Raw genomic sequence first — 18,872 nt, 5'->3', positions numbered from 1 at the left:
CATCTGAGTGAATTCGAACCCCCCGTATAGCGAATTTTGGGTAGAAATAGGCGAGCCGCAATATCCCATGGAAGCGACGAATCCTCCCCATTGGGCCCCCACCCATCCTTCTGGCCTTGCTCTGTCCCCCAGCCCCACTCACCTATTGGCCCCTGCCCCTCTCGAATCGCCTCTGTCCTCCCACATGGCATGGAGCTATAATTAGCCAATCGGACGGGGGGGGGCTCATATTATCACCAGCCTAACGAGTGAAGCTGCGTCTGTAGGGAGTGCCATATCATCCGTTTAGACCGAGGTTGAAATGCAACAGTGCAATGTTTTTGCCCCAAAATATGGAAGCCCAAAATGTAAAATTCTAGTTTTCAGATGTTTGCTACTGTGTTTTAGTTATAGTAAAAGCAATCATTGTAATTGGTATTTGTACCAAATGTAATCTTTATAGAGATATAGAGAAAAGCTGTTAGCAAGGTTTCAGAGATTTTATACGACTCTAATACCAGGATGTTGCCGTTGAGAGATATATTAGTGAAATGCTGTATAGATGTTACAGATGTGTTATACAGTACAGAGATCGTATAGAGAAGTTGCCACTGCATGGAGTTTATTATTGTACCCAGGACTTTTATATAATCAATTAGCATTTTTTTGTAATGTTATACATTTCCTGGAATCTTCCCAGTATACATGTACCAATATTGGTGAATTAACCACATTCCGTATTTGAATTATATGTTTCCAAAAAGTTTCCGATTCCACAAAGTGATGGGATGACAGCTAAATAGTGAAGCCTCGTGCGTTGTATGTAGCAAGTGTCGTCAAATCCAAAAAGGCACCCTCTGTACCCAATCATTCCAGTATAATGAGTCGAGAATGATGTCGAAAAATGTATGATGGGGCCAAAATATATTTTTTCTTCTTCAAATTTCGGGAAAACAAGACAGCCTTTCTGATACCGGGAGTTACAAATACAGTATGACGGGATTCTTAACTACAGATTGTTATTAACAGAACGTTCTGTAGGCGACTCTAAGATTAATTTGTTTTAGTCTTCCCAATGAATTCCTTTTGCTTAGAATCCGTTTTTGTCCACGTAAAAATATTGTTGCGTAATGCTGTATCTACTCTTTGTTTCTTTTCCCGATTGTCTTTCACAGTTTTTTGTCCATAACTGCAGGCATTTGACGTCCTCGCACGGATCCATCAGAAGCTGAGCATCATGGATTCTCCATGCAGCAGTAAGTTTACAGATGATCATATGTTGTCAATGTTATACTTCAGCACAAGGGTCATATCGGTAGCAAGTCAGACCACACAATCACCGCTTATGTTGGTTAACTTCCAATCAACAACCATTTTCATTTCGTGACATCATCCAAATGTAAGAAAATGCTACTTTTAAGTGGCGGGTTATCGAAACGAACATCCATGTGTATAACCACTCTGTTATGTTGCATAGATGTAATTCTGCCTCACAATGCGTTCATGCATCAGCTGTCTGTCCGGAACAGGAGGGTATGATAGCTCTCGTGAACGTGATCCGATACGTATGAAACAATCAGTGACAAATCTCGTTGCGACGAGGACCTTGCCCGATAGACGATCGGCCAATTTGACCAAGGGATTGTCCAAAACACAGTAACAAAAACCAGTGCTGAAAGTGTTGGCCTTGCCGGCTAAGGCACAAGCACCAACCCTCCACGTGACTCCATTGCCCGTGATGTCATCTCCTTGTTCGCCTTGGAACACGTTGTTATTATCATTGCGAAGGGAAAATACTTCTGAGGACAAACACGTGTTGGTAAGTGTTATAGAAGTCATGTGTGTGAATGATATTTATTTCTTGTTCTTATTTAAGCGAATGTTATTTTTAGCGTAAGAATCAGAATTGGAATAGTTATTTTTCTTGAGGAATAATCCGATGAGACATAAAGCTCTTTTTCACAGATGTATAATAGACACTGACCGGCAAACTTATCTCTGCATTGCCGACAACAGACCATATTATGGCCTCTTTGTATGAGCTGTCTAATACACATCATGATGTTTGCACAATCCATCAACCGCACATGAAGGTGCATTACCGCCGTGCTTGATGTAAACCTCAATACCGAAGCTTTCGTGACTGCAGGAATCCATATTCTCTGGTTCTGTCGGTAAAGTCACGTGATGACGGACGCTTGTGCTGCACCCAAAACGTCGTGATCAATTATTTATTTATTTCATACCTACGTGACTTTACCTAAAGAACCAAAGAGAATGTATTTGGAGTTTGCGGTGTCTCTCTCCCCGTGGTTGTGTGGATTTTTCTCCAGGTCCTCCGGTGTTTACCTCAATATTTAGAATCAACATAATGTGTATCATAGAGCATTTTGCTGCCATCAAATTTCCAATTGTTCTAATAGTTTATAAATTTACCTGTTCCCTGCCTCACTCTCTGTTCCTGTCAATCGTTTGTTGCAGCTGATGAGTTGGAGGACTACGACAGATTTGGTCGTGGACATCAGGATTACTATGACGAGGTCGGTGAGCAATTCCAGGATCTTTTTGTCGATACTGGTGCTCCCAGTCCACAGCCCTTCCCCTATCTTGCTTCCACAAGCGCTGACCGTCGCTTCACAGGCATCGACGCCTCTCGCCTGCTTTGAGAGGCCAGGTCAGCTCTCGATTGCCCTTGAGCAGATTGGTATCCGTGTTGCAGATTAACCACAATGCATTTTCTCAGATGCCGTAATTTCTTTACAACAATTTCAAGGTATATTTTCCTCGGTATCACCGGCGATGCTTAGTGGACTTCGTACGTTTTTGTTGGCTTTTGAGTCGCAGTCTTGAGAAATATACCTTAAAATTGAGGTATGAAATATAAAATTTTATAATTGGATGGAGCACGCTTGTTTAACCTCTAGATGCACAATTTCATGGGCCTTGTGAACCAACTTACACCGCCACTTCACCCATTAGATCCCACGCTGAAACAGGATGATGTTACAATGAAATGATTTTCAATATAAAAAACTGAATGTGAAACAGATGTCATATCCATGTACTACAAATTATATGTTTACAGCATGCAAGGAACTAAACGTACGTTAATGCTAGTGAAAGGAAGGTACTATTACATAGATATTAACTTTATGAGAAAATAGGAATATATTGCTGGGAATCGTTATGTATGTATGTTGAACTTCTTTCGCATCATGCATAGCCAACCGTGCAAATCGGTGTTGTGGGATAATAAAAATCTGTAGGAAATAATCCCGTCCGGTTGTATTTATAAGATAATTATTTTATTATGTTTTATTTTTATTATTTTATTACTTCCCTTCTATGTGACTTTACCGAAAGAACCAAGAAGATGTATTCGTAAATTAAGGCTACCCAAGCAATGCGGTCTGGCCAGGAAGACTCCCGGCATCAGAAAGGCTGTCTTGTTATCCCGAAATTTGAAGAAGAAAACAAATATTTTGGCCCCATCATACATCTTCTGTCATCATTCTCGACTCATTATACGGGAATGATTGGGTACAGAGGGCGCCTTTTTGGATTTGGCGACACTATTGCTACATACAACACACGAGGCTTCACTATTTATCTGTCATCCCATCACTTTGTGGAATCGTAAACTTTTTGGAAACATGTCATTCAAATACGGAATGTGGTTAATTCACCAATATTGGTACAGGTATAACATTACAAAAAATGCTAATTGATTACAGAAAAGTCCTGGGTACAATATTAAACTCCATGCAGTGGCAACTTCTCTATACGATCTCTGTACTGTATAACACCTCTGTAACCAAGCATTGCGGTTGTAAAACATAGTTGGAGGCAGGGTTGGTGGACCATGCAGACTCTGTGTGAGACTCCTAACCTATAGCGAGTGATATGAGATGGCCAGTACAGTGTTGTATGATGGCAACACAGTTCAAATTCTCTGGTCTTTCTCCACATTCAAAACACTGTTCAAATAATAATTGTATACCATCAAGTACAGAACCCTTATAATACCAACGTAATGTAACTAAATAATGACTTTTAGTTAAAAGTTACTAATATTATGTGTAACTTACTGATATCTGGCTGGGGTGGTGCTTGAATCACAATAAACTGTTAAAACAATAGGAAGGTTACAAGTTAAAATCCCATTAGTGAGTTAACTAAGCCCATCATCCCTCCAGAATCAATAAAACAACTACCAATTTGTATCAAATCAAGACTGGCCATCCATTGCAGAGATGAGTGATGATCAGCTCAATTAATGGCCTGGAGAGGTGGATCAGAGCCATCAATGAAGATGATCATTACCCATTTGTTTTGGGTGTGGAGATCAAACCTTGACTTGCTTTGCCTTTTAATTTACGAATTAAACCACATGTATGCTTAAATACACGACATCTCGCACCCGGCAGTACGAGGACAGCTACAGCGACGACCTGGAGCTGGGGCAGGAGGCTTCCACTGGAATGACGAGAGAGGCGGCCGTACCGTATCGCGAGCTTCCTCGGAAAGTGCCGCCCCAAGTCCCCCCCAAGCCAACCGTCCCCTTCCGGGTAACCACATTTCCCTTCCTACCACGTTACCACCAGCCCGTGGCGAGATGTTAACTCCCTCGCCTGGTATACGGGAGGTTTGTGGGTTCAACCACGACCCTGACGCCTGTATATTAGGAGTTTGTATGTTCTCCCTGTGGTTGCGTGTGTTTTTTTTCGTGGATTCTTTTATGGGCCCTCTGGGTCCTCCGTTTTTTCCCTCCACATTTAGAAACATGCGTTTAGAGTATTTGGCTGGTATACATTTCCACATGATAAACCACTTCGTTGAGCAATCATTTGCGGCCAGGTCACTTCTGAAAAAGAGCTGTATAGCTCAGTGAGCCTTACCTGGCAAAATAAACAATAGTTTAGTTTTAGTGTAATTTTTCGTAACGTGCAACTTCAAGCAAGTATACATGCGTGGCGTAGGGTGTCAGATAGGGGTCAGAGGTCTGGAAGCGATCATACCAAAAGTTAGTCTGTCACAACGTTCAACATACGAATGGCGTATGTTGTAAGTAATGTTATTGTTGATCATTTCCAGTGTGTGTATTTTAAAACATGACGGCCGCAGCTGTGGAAGAGAGCGATGCCCATGGTGTGCATTACGTCATCGCTGTTTGCTGGGTCGCCTCGGCTCTGCGTGGTTGTGTTCGAGAAGGCGCCTCTTGCATGGCAACTGCGTGGCGTGAGTGTCCTGTCGTGGGGACGCGGGCCCTTGTGCACAGGCCGGTGTGAGCACCGTGCCAGCACGGCCCACGCAAGAGCGCAGAAGTGTGGACACCACATCTACGCCTCTATATAAGGAACGAAACAGCTAGACTTCTCCACAAATATGGCTGTCGATTGATGAAGCTAGTTGTAATTACTGGCGAAACGTCATACTCAGATGGTAAATGTCGTGGCTTGGCTCTCCAACACACCGGTGTGCTGTACTAGTATACTACACTATACAGTACACTATACACTACACTACTACACACTACACTACACACTAGTGCTGTACTAGTGACGAATTGGCCACGTTCTGTTAACGTGACAACCCTTATTAGTTGGCTGTGTCGGGTGGTGGCGGGTTTTAACGACACAATGAGGCTTCCTTGAAATAATTATTGTGTGAATAAATGCCGGGGGGCAAGATATTAATTTGGTAGCCAATTGATATCTGTAACTGGCAATGGTGGTTATGACATAGGGTGACAAGAAAAAGGTCTCCCGTATATCCTTAACAGACTGCAGGAGCAAGTGCTGTTGGCGAGCACCTATGAAGGCCGGTACGGCACACGGGGGGGTGGGTGGCCAGCACCACACCCGGCCGCCTTTGTCTCCCCAGTAACGATGTTTACACACCGTAGCAGGTACTCATTTGAGGCTGAGTTGACCTAGAGGAGGTCCAGGACAGGTTCAGATAATCGTCACTGATGTTGGCTGGGAGGGGGAATCGAACTCGCGTCGCCGGTTTCGTAGCGCAGGGCGCTGACGGCTACACTGCCACTCATCGGGTGACACACACCTGATTATCGTCGAAAACAAAAGTCCTTCTGTGAAAACCACTCGCTTATGATGATGTAATATTTAGAGGTCACTATGCCAATGGCTGCCGCATTGTCTGAAGCCACCTTCATTCACAGCAATTTAGCGGCGACTGAAAAGGTGTGATGCTGTCACTTCCTCACGGTTGCCTTCCTATGTTTTGTCACTGCATGCCATAAACCACCCCACTCTCCCCCATCTCAATGTGTTACGGGGTGAGTATGAAGAGGGTGGAGCAGTCTCTTCATTTTTTTGTGTGTTTTTAGTTTGTTGTCCTTCCCCCGCACCTCTGATTAGCACGGTCGGCTACGTATGGTGCGAAAGAAGTTCAACATTCATACGTTACAATGTGCTCATGGCCAGCTTTGGTAGAGAGGTCTCGCTACATAATCTGCATCAGTGTGTGACGTCGCTCATCAACCTGCTCTGTTTCCACACAAAGCGCCGGGTCTTCTCAGCCATAATCGTAACCCCTCGTCCGTATGCCTGTTCAAAGTGGACCACCCTACGGCAGCATTTGTGCTAGCGTGAAACATTCATGCTGCCCAGCCTGTGATCCACCATGGTATCCAAGTTGAATCGTACGAGCATCTCACGGGCACGTCAAATAAGAAGCAACGCTTTGTTGGTTGGGTCACGTGAGCCACATGTCCAGTTACTGTACACCCAGGGAGATCTCGTTTCACCAATAGACCGGACTGAACGGACACAGCACATGCTGGCATGGTAGCAAATTGACTGCTGTGGTTAAGGGGGCCCTGAAACTGACTTGGATGGCTGGTACCAGTCGTGTGAATATTATTTGAAGACAGTACCTGGGCATCTGCAATCCCTCAGCGGTAACAGGAGGCAGAGCGTCACAAATGAGCAGAGCAATGGGAGCTAAAACAACAAATTGGTTCAGTGGGGAGCGCGTGTGATGCATGTGGCAATCACCCCAATCTGTTCTTATCTGAGTCTGTCTCATGACCTGGCAGGGAGCCTTCACCAATACACGTGGCCTCAAAGTGCACTTAGTCTGGCAGAAATGTTTGTGGTTATATCACCATTTCTTTTTCACCCAGATCTGAAAACAAACTGTTGAATTGTTCTACATTTCTCATGTGTGCAATGTAGAACAAATATATCAGGCATCTCCTCTTCTTTTCTTTTCAATAGTTTCAACTATAGTTTAACGTTTTGTATCACTAGTAACCAATCGGTTGTGGGCTTCGGCTACTTTTGATCGACTTTAGTGTCACACTCTTCAAAAAAAGTACACTACCCGAATGTTAAATCTTTTAAACTCTGACTTAATTTTATAATCGTACAAACCGATTACAACAGACCTCTTTATGGGAACCTGTCTTTTCAGCCATTTATCACTTAATATGCTTCATACAGACTGGCTCCTGCCATATGAATGTGGAATTTTCACTGCTGTCCCAGGGACACCAATATTGACAAGAACTGCCCCCCTCTCTTTGAGGCAACGGAGACGCTTTGATATTTGACCTGCGCACTGTGTATTGTACTTTCACGTAGTCCAAATGTGTTGGCTGGACACAAACAGTCAATGGAACCATCAGTCATGCATAGGCAGTCATAAATCCTAAAATAAAAATACGTGGCGATACATTTGAACGCACCTGTGCACGCCAGTTGGCTTTGACACATTGGAGAAAGCAAGTGTTTATGGTACCTCCTGCTGAAATAAAAAGCACTCCGGTGACTGCGATAAAGTTTGTGAGCCACAAGTGATAATGTCACGCTACTGCCTTTGCACACTGGACTGTTTACAGCTTAGCCGTGTGCTCGAGCCCGCATTAAGTGGCGGCATCACACCCTCGACTCATCTCCATGTTTGAGCACCGAATGGGCAGATCCCTAGTCCCCAGTGCCGCTTGCCTTCTGACTTGCCTTTTTATAGCGGCACAAGGTGGCTCACTATGGGCAAGGAAGGGGTTTTGCGAGGGCCAGAATTTAGAGCGGCGGTTGATGGGAACTCCTGTGGGGCAAGCGCAAAGAAGGATGGGCCACGCTATAAACGACCATAACAGGACGTCGCTAGCTCCTTACTGTAAGCTGTAGTAGATCGGATCATGCCCGACTCTGTGGATCTCATAATGACGGTAGCTTAAGCGTTTTGGGAGGGGTTGTAGGAAGCAGCAAAAAATAAAACTGGAATTAAAACGTGCTCATCAATAAAGAGGATTTGATGGAGGTATGTAACATCTTGTTATACGTGTTCGTGTGAATATCCTGTTAACGTGAGTTGGAAAACCTTTGTGTGGCGTCCGTTTGTGGCTATCGAAATGCTCTAATGGGAACGGTGCGTGAGGCGCATCATAGAAGTGAGGAGTGTGACGATGGCTGAACAAACCATGACATCGTGGAATCGCGTCTAATGAATGCTCTTTGTGCGCCGTCGCCTAAATCTCTCGCTGAGGTATTTTTCCACGAGCTCCACCTGTGCACAGCAATAACGGAAGCCTCGTGTCGTTGTAAACACACCTAATAGTCTCCGGTATGGTAATGCACAGAATAACGCGAGTGTGCCCACACACACACAAACACACAAAGAGGTATTTTTAAACAGGGACTCACGCCAGGGACCATTGCTTCACTTGGGAAGAACACAGACCCTTCAAGGGATTGTACCAACTGGGAATTATTCAACTTTGTTGATTTTGATTGAAAACTTTAGTGACTGCAGGAATTCATATTGATTTGAGGCTTTCGTGTTGCAGGAATCCATACTCTTTGGTGCATTCGGTAAAGTCACGTAGGTAGAAAAATAATAGATCACGATCACGTGTTGCAATCGAAACGTCGTGATCTATTATTTTTCAACTTACGTGACTTTACCGAAAGAACCAAAGAGTATAGGAATTTATAATCTTTCTAGATATCTACGTGACTTTACCGAAAGAACCAAGGAATATTTATTTGTTGATTTTTTTATTCAGTTATTGACAATCCCTGCGCCATTCAGAGGAGGAAACAAAAAATGGCATCTAGTTACTGATGCCGAATGTTCACATGAGAAGATATCATCAAGCATTGCCATCGTGACCCCCAACGCTGTCAATACCAAGTCACGTGGATCTTTGTCGCCAGAGCTCCACAGTCGTCCCCTGCGAATGATTTCGCACCGTGTGTACTTTAAGGAATGCAAGCCATTCGTGGTGATGTACCCATTAATTGCATTTAAAGGACACGTTTTGAATGTTTCAACTCGCTGGCGCTGTGTATATTTTTAATACATCAACTAATATTATTTACCATTCCAAGCATTTGACGTTTACATTAAACTGCATGGGATAACTGAGTCCATCCCATTCTCCATGCACGTAACTTATACATTTTAACATATGCTACATTAGAAATGACTACTACTATATGCAATGTCTGTTAACATACTAATCAATAATACTGTATATGATTGACTTCTAAACTTTAGGAGAGGGAAGGTAAGCGTTGCTTCCCAATTATATGTTAGAATTGTACAATACTTTATAACATCTGTACTATCGCAGGACTCCCCTGAAACAGAGCCGAGCAGCTCATTCGGGATTTCCTGATGAAATAAATAAAAGTTATCGATCTGTCTATAATTTAAAAAATACATACAGTATACACCCTCATTCTGAACACCTCACACAGTGAGCAGTGAACCACATTGTGTCCGAGACCAGGCCCGGAAGATGATGTCACAAAACTGTATTCGTAGTCCCTTAAATCAGCCTTCTAATCCTCACTCGGGACATTATATATATATGTATGCCCTGCAAAAAGTGTCATTGCACATTGGATCAGAGTTTTGTTTCCAAAGCTATTGGTAGCTGAATTAAGTGGGAAATTAAATGTTCTATAATGTGGTGTATTTTTGCATTAATTGGTGACTAAGACCATGATCTCACTGCAAATAAAAATCCAATTTAACTCTGGGTGTCTTGCCTGAATGCCGGATTGTATCAGTACTAACTCGGTGTAATGACATGTCCTTAGCCCCCTGTGATACCCATTCATCTAATTACATAAGCTTTATTAACCAAGTGATGTTCCTGCTGAGATCACAAACAGTATATGCTGTAGCTATATTGTATCGCACATAATAACTGGCACAGTGTAAATTAATATGGCACGAGTTACATCATAAGAATGCCCTTTAGGAGATTGTGCCCAACTTCATAAGAAAAATGAACTTTCATCTCTGGTTATTTTAGATTCCATTTTCAAGGCTTAATCCCAACATCAGGAGGTATTTCCCCTTACTGTATAATGTCCCAGTTCTCATTAGCAAGGCAATCTGTAGCTCCAACCGGTTCGATCTGAGTGGTCTAATTTAGGAATAGGAAAGGGAGGATCTGGCAAAACTCATCAAACTTTGGCGAGGCACCTACCGGGCGCAACGGATGGCATAAGAAAGTGGTGAATACAAATTAGTGAAAAGTAAACAAGACAGTTTTTATTTAAAATTTTCGATTTTATCGGAAGGCAACTCTGAATAGATTGTTTGCTCACTCCTCCTGCTTGCTTCCCCCCTCTCATGAGTGCACACTCGCTCTCCCACGTGCTTACTCGCTCGATCACAAAGATAAAGATCCGCCGTGTAGCCTTAACAGACTGTTGGGGCAAGTGCTGTTAGCGAGCACCTATGAAGGCCGGCACCGTGGCGCACGAGGGGGTGGGTGGCCAGCACCACGCCCGGCCGCCTTTGTCTCCCCAGTGGCGATGATTTTCACACACCGCACCAGGCACTCATTCGAGGCTCCAAATGCACGCGCGCTCACTCGAACTCTCGCTTGTCAGATGCGCGCTCACATTCCTTACACTCGTGTGCATTCTCACCCCTAACTCGTAAACACGCGCTCACCATGCGCTGTCACATGCGCCCTCACACTCGTCAACACGCACGCTTGCACCATTCCCCAAAGGCACGCGTGCACCTTCACGTGCTCCACGATGATGACAGTGAATGACAAACATCATTAAAATGATGATGGTAATGACAGGCGATGGCGATGAATAATAATAATAATGATGGTGGTGGTAGATGGTACAGTAGTATAACAGTGACAATTAAGAATAATATAATGCTCGTGGATGAAGATGCCAGAGATTAACATGATTATGATGGAGATGTAAATGGACCTTTGCAACAGGATTAGCAAGCATTGGTAACAAGAAGGCATATTCTTTGGGTATTTCGGTAAAGTCACGTAGATAGGTTCAAATAAAATACAAATTATTTTAATAATAATGATTCTTTGAACCTATCTACGTGACTTTACCGAAAGACCCAAATAATATGAATTCCTGCAGTCACGAAAACTTTAAGTCAAGATTCAACAAGAAGGCATTTTATATAATATTGGCACATTTATATTAATATGTACATTTATTCACACGCAAAAATCCGGATAAGTTACTTTATTTTACAAGTAATAGGATAAGAATGCCCCTCGTCCACAATGTGTTCCATCACAAGCACTCCACTCTACAAAATTACATATAATCATCGTTTAACAATTATATTTTGAATGCACTGCATTGTATGTCAATATTAAAGTGGTGTAAACCTGCCTGAATTGAGCTGTGACGTAGCACTGTGTGCTCAATTACAAGCTGACAAGTTCATAGCTTGGTAGGGAGTCAGCTTCACCTATCCCCTTGAGTCAATGCATAAGTCACAATTACTGTGGTTGTCCTAGTTACTGTAAAAAAAATACGAATTAATACCACTGCCCAAATCTCGTTTGACAAAAGTTGTACATATGGACACTTTTGAAAAAGAACAGTAACTTTGAAGCGATCGTCAATACATTCCGAAAAAGGTTGCAATCTTCTGGTTCAAAAACCAGTCGCCACGCTGTGTGAACAAGTCTTGGAATTGGCTGGTCAGTGAGTGGCCACGTGGTGGCAATGCCCCATCCACGTGTTGTGCCGACGCCACCCTGTTACCTGCAGGCCTCTCGGAGCGGACGCACCGGTGCCGTGGCCACAGTGGTGGCAGCGGTGGACCAACCCTGCGGGCGGCCTCTCCCACAGGCGCAGCCGCACGGCCCCCTCCATGTCTTGTCCCCCCCGACAGCCACGACGCAGGGGCCCAAGTGGGGCAGGTCTCCCCTGTCCTCCACGGCATCCAGCCCACTGCTCGTGGCACGGCCAGCCGTCATACGCTCTGTTTCCTGCCCCATGTCCCACGCCCGCTCTCCTGCTCAGGTCCCCCTACGTGGTGGTGTCTTGCATTCTGTTTGTTTTATTTACCATACCCATGACACTCGTGCAAATATTGTGACAAACTTACATACGAATCACCGGCATGTTTAAGACAGCTCTTTTGAGAATATGTTAAGAGCGTCACTCGAGATAGTAGTACTATGTTTAACAGAATGAGGTGGCAAGGCCCACTCAAGACTGTCTATGGAGCTGCATAAATGTAGGCCCATAGCCAGCTGAGATAGAGCAAGTAGGAATTGCACTTCAGCAGAAAAGTACCACTGGTGTGTGACAGGGTGGGATGTGATCATGGCAGCGTACAGATGTTTCTTCAGTCATTTATCAGAGTCGGGTGAGGTGGCAGGAGTTATGGGCACAGAGTAACCCTCATTTGAGAAATTCAATGAAAACAAGAGCTCAGGATCAATGGTGATGCAGGGCTTTTTGGAAATCATGTTGAGTTTAAGCGATGTGCTTTCAGTGGACAGGAAGGAGGCCCAGTTGGAACGATGACAATAATATTAAAACGCAAGGCCACATTAGTTTTCAATGTATTACACAAGTAAGTTCCATTGGATGTAAAAATTACTATGGGCCCATAGTTTAGTTAATGCTCTCTAGTCATCGGATTATCGTCATAGTTCATGGTCCAGTAATCAACTTAATTAATGCGACGATAGTTCAGAATATAAGTGGGCAAAATAAAATACAATCCTAGAGGCCTACAGTCAACAGTGGTTGTTCTATGGATAACTTGACCCCCACCCGAAGGATCTGGGATCCCCACCACTGACCCAGGGTCACCAGAGCAATGATCACCACAGTCGTGCACATTTGTGCGCAGAGATACTTTGACTTCACCGCAGTTTTTATTTGGCTGATGTAAATATTTTACAAAAGGTTGCCATTACCATCTATATGCTCCTTACTATCCAAGTATATCTCACTTTAAATAGACCCATTCCCACATTCACCTTTCTACTGTAAACGCCTAACGAGGAATTCAGAGGCCCCGTAGCATTGGCACGCTAAAGCCATGTGAGTGAGGGCCACTTAGCAATCAACGGCATAAGTATAGCTCACTGTTTGTGCAGCTCACTTTGAGTGGTCTCCACAGCATAGCACTAGGACAAGTGCAAGTTTCCATACATAGGGGCTACCACTTACAAATATCGCCACTCTGTTGTAGCAGCACCACACTGCATGTACACCCGCACGTTTTTATGCAATTAAATTGCAGCCTTCGTTCATTACCGCCGTGACAAATAACCCTCTCTTTGCTTGGGCGGTATACATCGTAGATTCACAGGAGTACAGCACTGCCCTTCCAGATGGATGGGGCACTTACAGGCAAAAGCGCCCACCTTTTCACAGTGCCAAAGATCGTTGTGCCTAAGCAGGCAGTGCGAAAGGTAAGCCCGTTGTTTATACACGACAGCACATCAGACTTTGAGATTATCCAAGTTGGCAGTGTGCATAACACACACTTTTCAGGCCTCTGCGTTTTCTCCAGTCAACTCTTGGCTGAGGTTATTCACAATCTGCCTTGGACTTGACATTAATAAGTGACGGGCCAACACAGATGCTTCCCACACCACCGTCGTGAGCTGCTTGCTGTTATTTGAGAGTAGGTTGGAGGCTAGGATAATCACTAGAGAAAACTCTTAAGAGTGTGCTGATGTATTCTTGAGCAAAGAAAATCATACGATGCATCGCTGTGGAAAGTCTGAAAGGCAAGCATAACTGATGAGTTTGAACTACGGATTTGTGTTGTTCAGGCCAGTCCAACCCAGGAGAATTTCCTATAAAAGGAATATAATCTTTAGTCTAAGGCTACCAATAATTTTAAACATCTTCATAATGTATAAAAAATTATTGTATAAATTATTTAACTCCTGGTTTAGCGTGACAATGGTTACAGTACAAAATATAAAAATCGCTTCTCTAAACGTTTGGCAATGAGGACATTAGTGTTGAGTAAGTCTACCACTGGTGCATGAGTACTATTTGATGGTTTTATTATTAGTGTGAGCGTTGGCTCTCCAAGAGGGATGTGTAGAAGATCTTTGGAACAACATTTATCAGGAAAAAAGCTTCATCTCTTGTTTTGTGGCACTTCCTGATTTTTTTTTCACTGGAAATGTGCCTCGCGTAAAACTCATCACTCACGAAAAAAATCCAATTTAGTCTGAAGTTTTTGGTTACTACATTTGGAGGGGAGGAATTAAGAATTGTATTTATTAAGCAGTTTTGTTACGAACAAAAATATAAAATGAACGACGTCCATTTTAGTGTAGATAATGGTATTAGTTGTGTTTAAGGTTACGGGAAAACACGACAGGGCTACCGTCTACCATATATATATAAATAATAAAGATAAGTGTTTTAACCCCAATTGGAGGCCCATGTTGCCAACTCAAATAGAATGGAAATATGAATGAACGTGGTGCACTATTGAGCAAATTGGGCAAATCAAAAGTGAAAACATATCACGAGAAAAAAACTGATTTGAAATACCATATATATTGCACTGGAATAGTTTAATATGAAGGTATACAGTAACTGTAAAAAAATATTGCAAAACGGGACGGGACATTTAACAACATTTGTGTAATTATAAGTATTCAATTTAAACTAATTACAAGTTGAGTGTGACATAGTTACTTGCATCCGAAGCTCCGAAAATATTCACTGTTAAGATTATTAAGATTGTTAAGATTATTAAGTTGTCATGGCCAATGCTGTTCGTGTCTCAGCTGTTGCAGTCGACCCCTGACCTCCAAGGGCTGCTCTGACAGTATCCCAGTATCAGGCTTGAGGTCTCCTCCTTGGTCGTTGAACTATATCGGCACCGACTACTCTTAAGAGCTGCCTTGCTAACTCGGCACTTTTCATTTTGCAAAAAAAACTCCACCGATTTAGACCTCCTACTCCTGAATGCATGTGCAATGCTTCGTATGTAAATATATTCACGTTATAGATTCGATTGGTGCCACATTGCTCAATTACGTTAACACTTACATGACACATATTCTGAATACTAGAAATTCCCGTGGAGCAGGCAAAGGTGTGTTAGAGCAAGACTTTTTTTCTGCCTGACAGTCACCTGGATCTTCAGCCATGACGTATACCGTATGTCCCAGCATGCGTGTGGAAATTCAGTGCAGCGTTACATAATAATGTAATAATTATATATTTTCGTTATTTTATATATATGCTTATATTAATTGTAAACTTTAATTGTATTGGACATGGTATAAAGAGGCATTCCTGATCACATTTCAATGCAAAGTGTAAGTGTGTGTGCAATATGCCTGGTAAACCATGTCTACAATATTAACAACAGAACAGCTCTGCCTTTTACGGAATTACAGAATAAATGTCTGCCATATGTGAAAGCATTGTCCCAGCAATAACCCCATCATTGTTATACTTTCTCCATGCATTGAATGGAAAAATAGGACACTGCCTGGAGTAAGATGCTTCACAGAGAACTGCAGCACTTGGCAAAACCAATTGACGATATCGCATTCCGCACACTCATTCTGCTCAGCTGCTCCACGGGCGTTTAAAGAGACGCAGGCTGCCCAGAGAGAGAGAGTCAGCTAAATAAGGGGTAACCCTGTAAGCCATTTTCTAGAAATAGGCAAGCATGCTTACAGCAGGAATGTGAGTGTTGAGTGCGGTGTGGAGAGCCTTGTCTGATACACCCACGTGAGGTGGGTTGCTGTGGGCATGGACGGGAGGCAGTCCACAGGAAATCGTTTAGCTGGCTTACGTTACTTCACAGCAGGCGTAGGGAAAATGATCCTCGGTGGATCGCCCCGTGGCTGCATTGTGTCAAGAGATAAAGCTCCCGGGTGTGCCAAGTATGTGGGTTTATGCTCTCTCTCCTCTTGTTGATCTGATAAACATCGTATTTTTGAATTGGTGGTGGATGACAGCTTCTCTTGTCGAGGACAGCTTTTTAATTTTATCAAAGTCTGTTGTTTAGGATAACATTTATTTAATTAGAAAATTAAATGTGTCATTGTTTTGGGGCGTTATTATGAACAACCGTATGTATCCTTTTTGTTGTGTTCTATATTCAGCATGTGCAACAAAAAATACTTAGAAAATGCATTCTTTATTCAGAATGTTTAATGCGGTATTGGTAGTTTTTAAGATGTATATGTGAATAGATTGCATTAATATGATGTGGCTTGGTATAGGAAGTGTAATAGAATTAGAAAAAGATAAATCCCTACCATCTGGCAAACTAACAAAAACATTTAAGGGCCTGACTCTGATAATGAGAAAACAGTCAATTGTTTTACTTCTTAAACAATTACTGCTGGAAGATATTGGTCCAAAAGGCTCTTTGGCTGTGAAGTGAAATGTTATTTTGGTTTTACACGTAGGCGTTCGTGACCAATATCATCCATAATACAGGCGACAGGTTGATGAAACTAGTTGTAATTATTGGCGAAACATTGTAGTCAGATTGTAAATGTTGTGGCTTTGCTTTCCAACACACCGGGGTGCTGTACTCGTAACGAATTGGCATGTTCTATTTACGTGACAAACCTGACTAATTGGCTGTGTTGGGTGGTGGCGGGTTTAACGACACATTTATATATTTACGTGATCTAACCCAAAAAAAACCTGTATTGTTATTTTGTTGTATTTTTACGTGGCGAAATGCACTTTATTGTTTTATTCATAATTGTCCATGGCAGTGGATTTTGAATATTTTTGGACAAATGTCCTATTCTCCGCTGAGCAGGCCCCACAGCAATTGACAGAGTGCACTTTTGCCTGTAACATCTGCCAACTGGGCAGGATTCATTGGAGAGACTTGTTGATGAGATGGAGTCAAGCCTGTAATATCTGTCCAGGGTTTGCCTACTTAAACAAATTTTGCTGGAAAACATTTTTCCAGATTATCGATATGTTAATGGACTTGGTAATCTGTTTTTTTATAAGGAGAAATTGGCGAATGTCTATCTATTATTATGCTGAGGTTTAACATAGCCGATTATCATTATGGGCCAGATTGGTCATCCTCTGGAGAAAGTGTCCCCTGGTAAGGCACTGTATACCACGAGCTCATACAGTGTTTACCAGAGGTGTGGACTCGAGTCATGTGACTTGGACTCGAGTCAGACTCGAGTCATGAATTTGATGACTTGCGACTCGACTTGGACTTGCATAACAATGACTTTGTCCCACCTATGAGATGTGGACTCGAGTCATGTGACTTGGACTCGAGTCAGACTCGAGTCATGAATTTGATGACTTGCGACTCGACTTGGACTTGCATAACAATGACTTTGTCCCACCTCTGGTGTTTACCATTTAATACAAAATGGTTTTTGATGTACACACCTATTTCTATTAAGTGTACACACTTATTTTGTTGCAGTTTTTTTTCCAATTACTTACATATGCTGTGTGTTTCAGTTTTTGTAATCGTCATTCACGTGGTTATGCTTTATTTGTTCTGAACAGAATCTTGAGTGGTGAAACCCTATGCATAAATGTGTGAAACAAGTTGCAAGGAGTTTTCCTATATATCTTTACATATTCCATTAATTACTCGTAAATACATTACGCAGAGGTGTTTGTTACCTCGTTCCATACATTGTGATATCTTTCACCTGCCTTATGATTATCTTAAGAATATTGAGCACAAGTGTTGATTTAGTGCGAATGCATATGGTTATAACATTTTGCATGAATTAAGGTGTCTGAAAAGTGATTCCAATCATTCTACTGCACAGTAATTCTTCGTTTAACGCGACAGACGCGTTCCTGAAAATGCCACGTCAAGCCAAAACAGCGTTAAGCGAGGAATTACTCGTACTTTGAAAAATATGGTACAAACAGGATTAACGGTTATTGCAAGAATGTAACTTGACCTGTGATTAAAGTGGCTTACTTATTAAGCCAGTGTCGTCGCCCCTGTGCATGTTTGCGTTTAAGTCATCTCTGCTTTGCACGAGATTGGCACGTGTACCCGACTTCACGTAGCAGCTCTCACTCAACACGCTTCTCCACCACCAGGGATGGGTGACTAAACAGATTCTAAAATCAATACATCCTTTTACAAGTTCGGCTGGTAAAAGCGTATTGACCGGCAACTTGATCGAACAATTGCACGAATCACGCTGTCGTCGCTTCCAGAAAATTCTGCGCACTTTAACCGGAGAGTTTGTGGCAGGTTGTCCTGGATGATCTCTTTACGATGGTGTTCTCTTTGCTCACGTAATTTCATAAACCCTGTTACTCAATAGCGTGAATCTTTAAAAAAAAACACATGTATCTATAGCACACATACATGCAAATATAATTTTTTGCCGATGGTGGTGTCTTCTTTGAGGACCATAGTCCACAGAATGGATAACGTTACTTTCAGCCACGAACACGGAGCAAGATGACGTGTGAAGATTAGGATCTTTCACCGTTGTACATTCGCAGCCCGTTTGTCGATCCACTGCAGAACGGGGGCCTCCTCATATCTTGCAGGTAGCACGGGCTATTTGACCATACTTCACCACGCTGGTCCATGCGAGTTACGGAATAGCAGAGTATGGAACAGCAATGTTTTTTTTGCACTGCCCCCTA

The 18,872-nt window shown here is 42.7% G+C and overlaps 1 protein-coding gene and 1 long non-coding RNA gene across 2 annotated transcripts in view; both read left to right on the top strand.

Moving 5' to 3' along the window:
* Window positions 1-1,139: 1,139 nt before the first annotated feature.
* Window positions 1,140-4,538, top strand: LOC144733558 (uncharacterized). The gene is made up of 3 exons (XR_013588376.1): window positions 1,140-1,235; window positions 2,461-2,519; window positions 4,407-4,538. It is a non-coding gene; the product is annotated as an uncharacterized LOC144733558 (long non-coding RNA).
* A 9,059-nt stretch (window positions 4,539-13,597) lies between these two features.
* Window positions 13,598-18,872, top strand: part of LOC144724187 (titin-like) — a 36,254-nt gene continuing 30,979 nt past the window's right edge. Inside the window, exon 1 of the mRNA XM_078603106.1 lies at window positions 13,598-13,678. Within this exon, the coding sequence (XP_078459232.1) occupies window positions 13,598-13,678 (81 nt within the window). The remainder of the gene's footprint in view (window positions 13,679-18,872) is intronic.

This window comes from Lampetra planeri, chromosome 2 (assembly GCF_965212315.1).
Source record: "Lampetra planeri chromosome 2, kcLamPlan1.2.h2, whole genome shotgun sequence".
Taxonomy (NCBI): Eukaryota; Metazoa; Chordata; class Hyperoartia; order Petromyzontiformes; family Petromyzontidae; genus Lampetra; species Lampetra planeri.
This window is presented reverse-complemented; position numbering and strand designations above follow the sequence as displayed.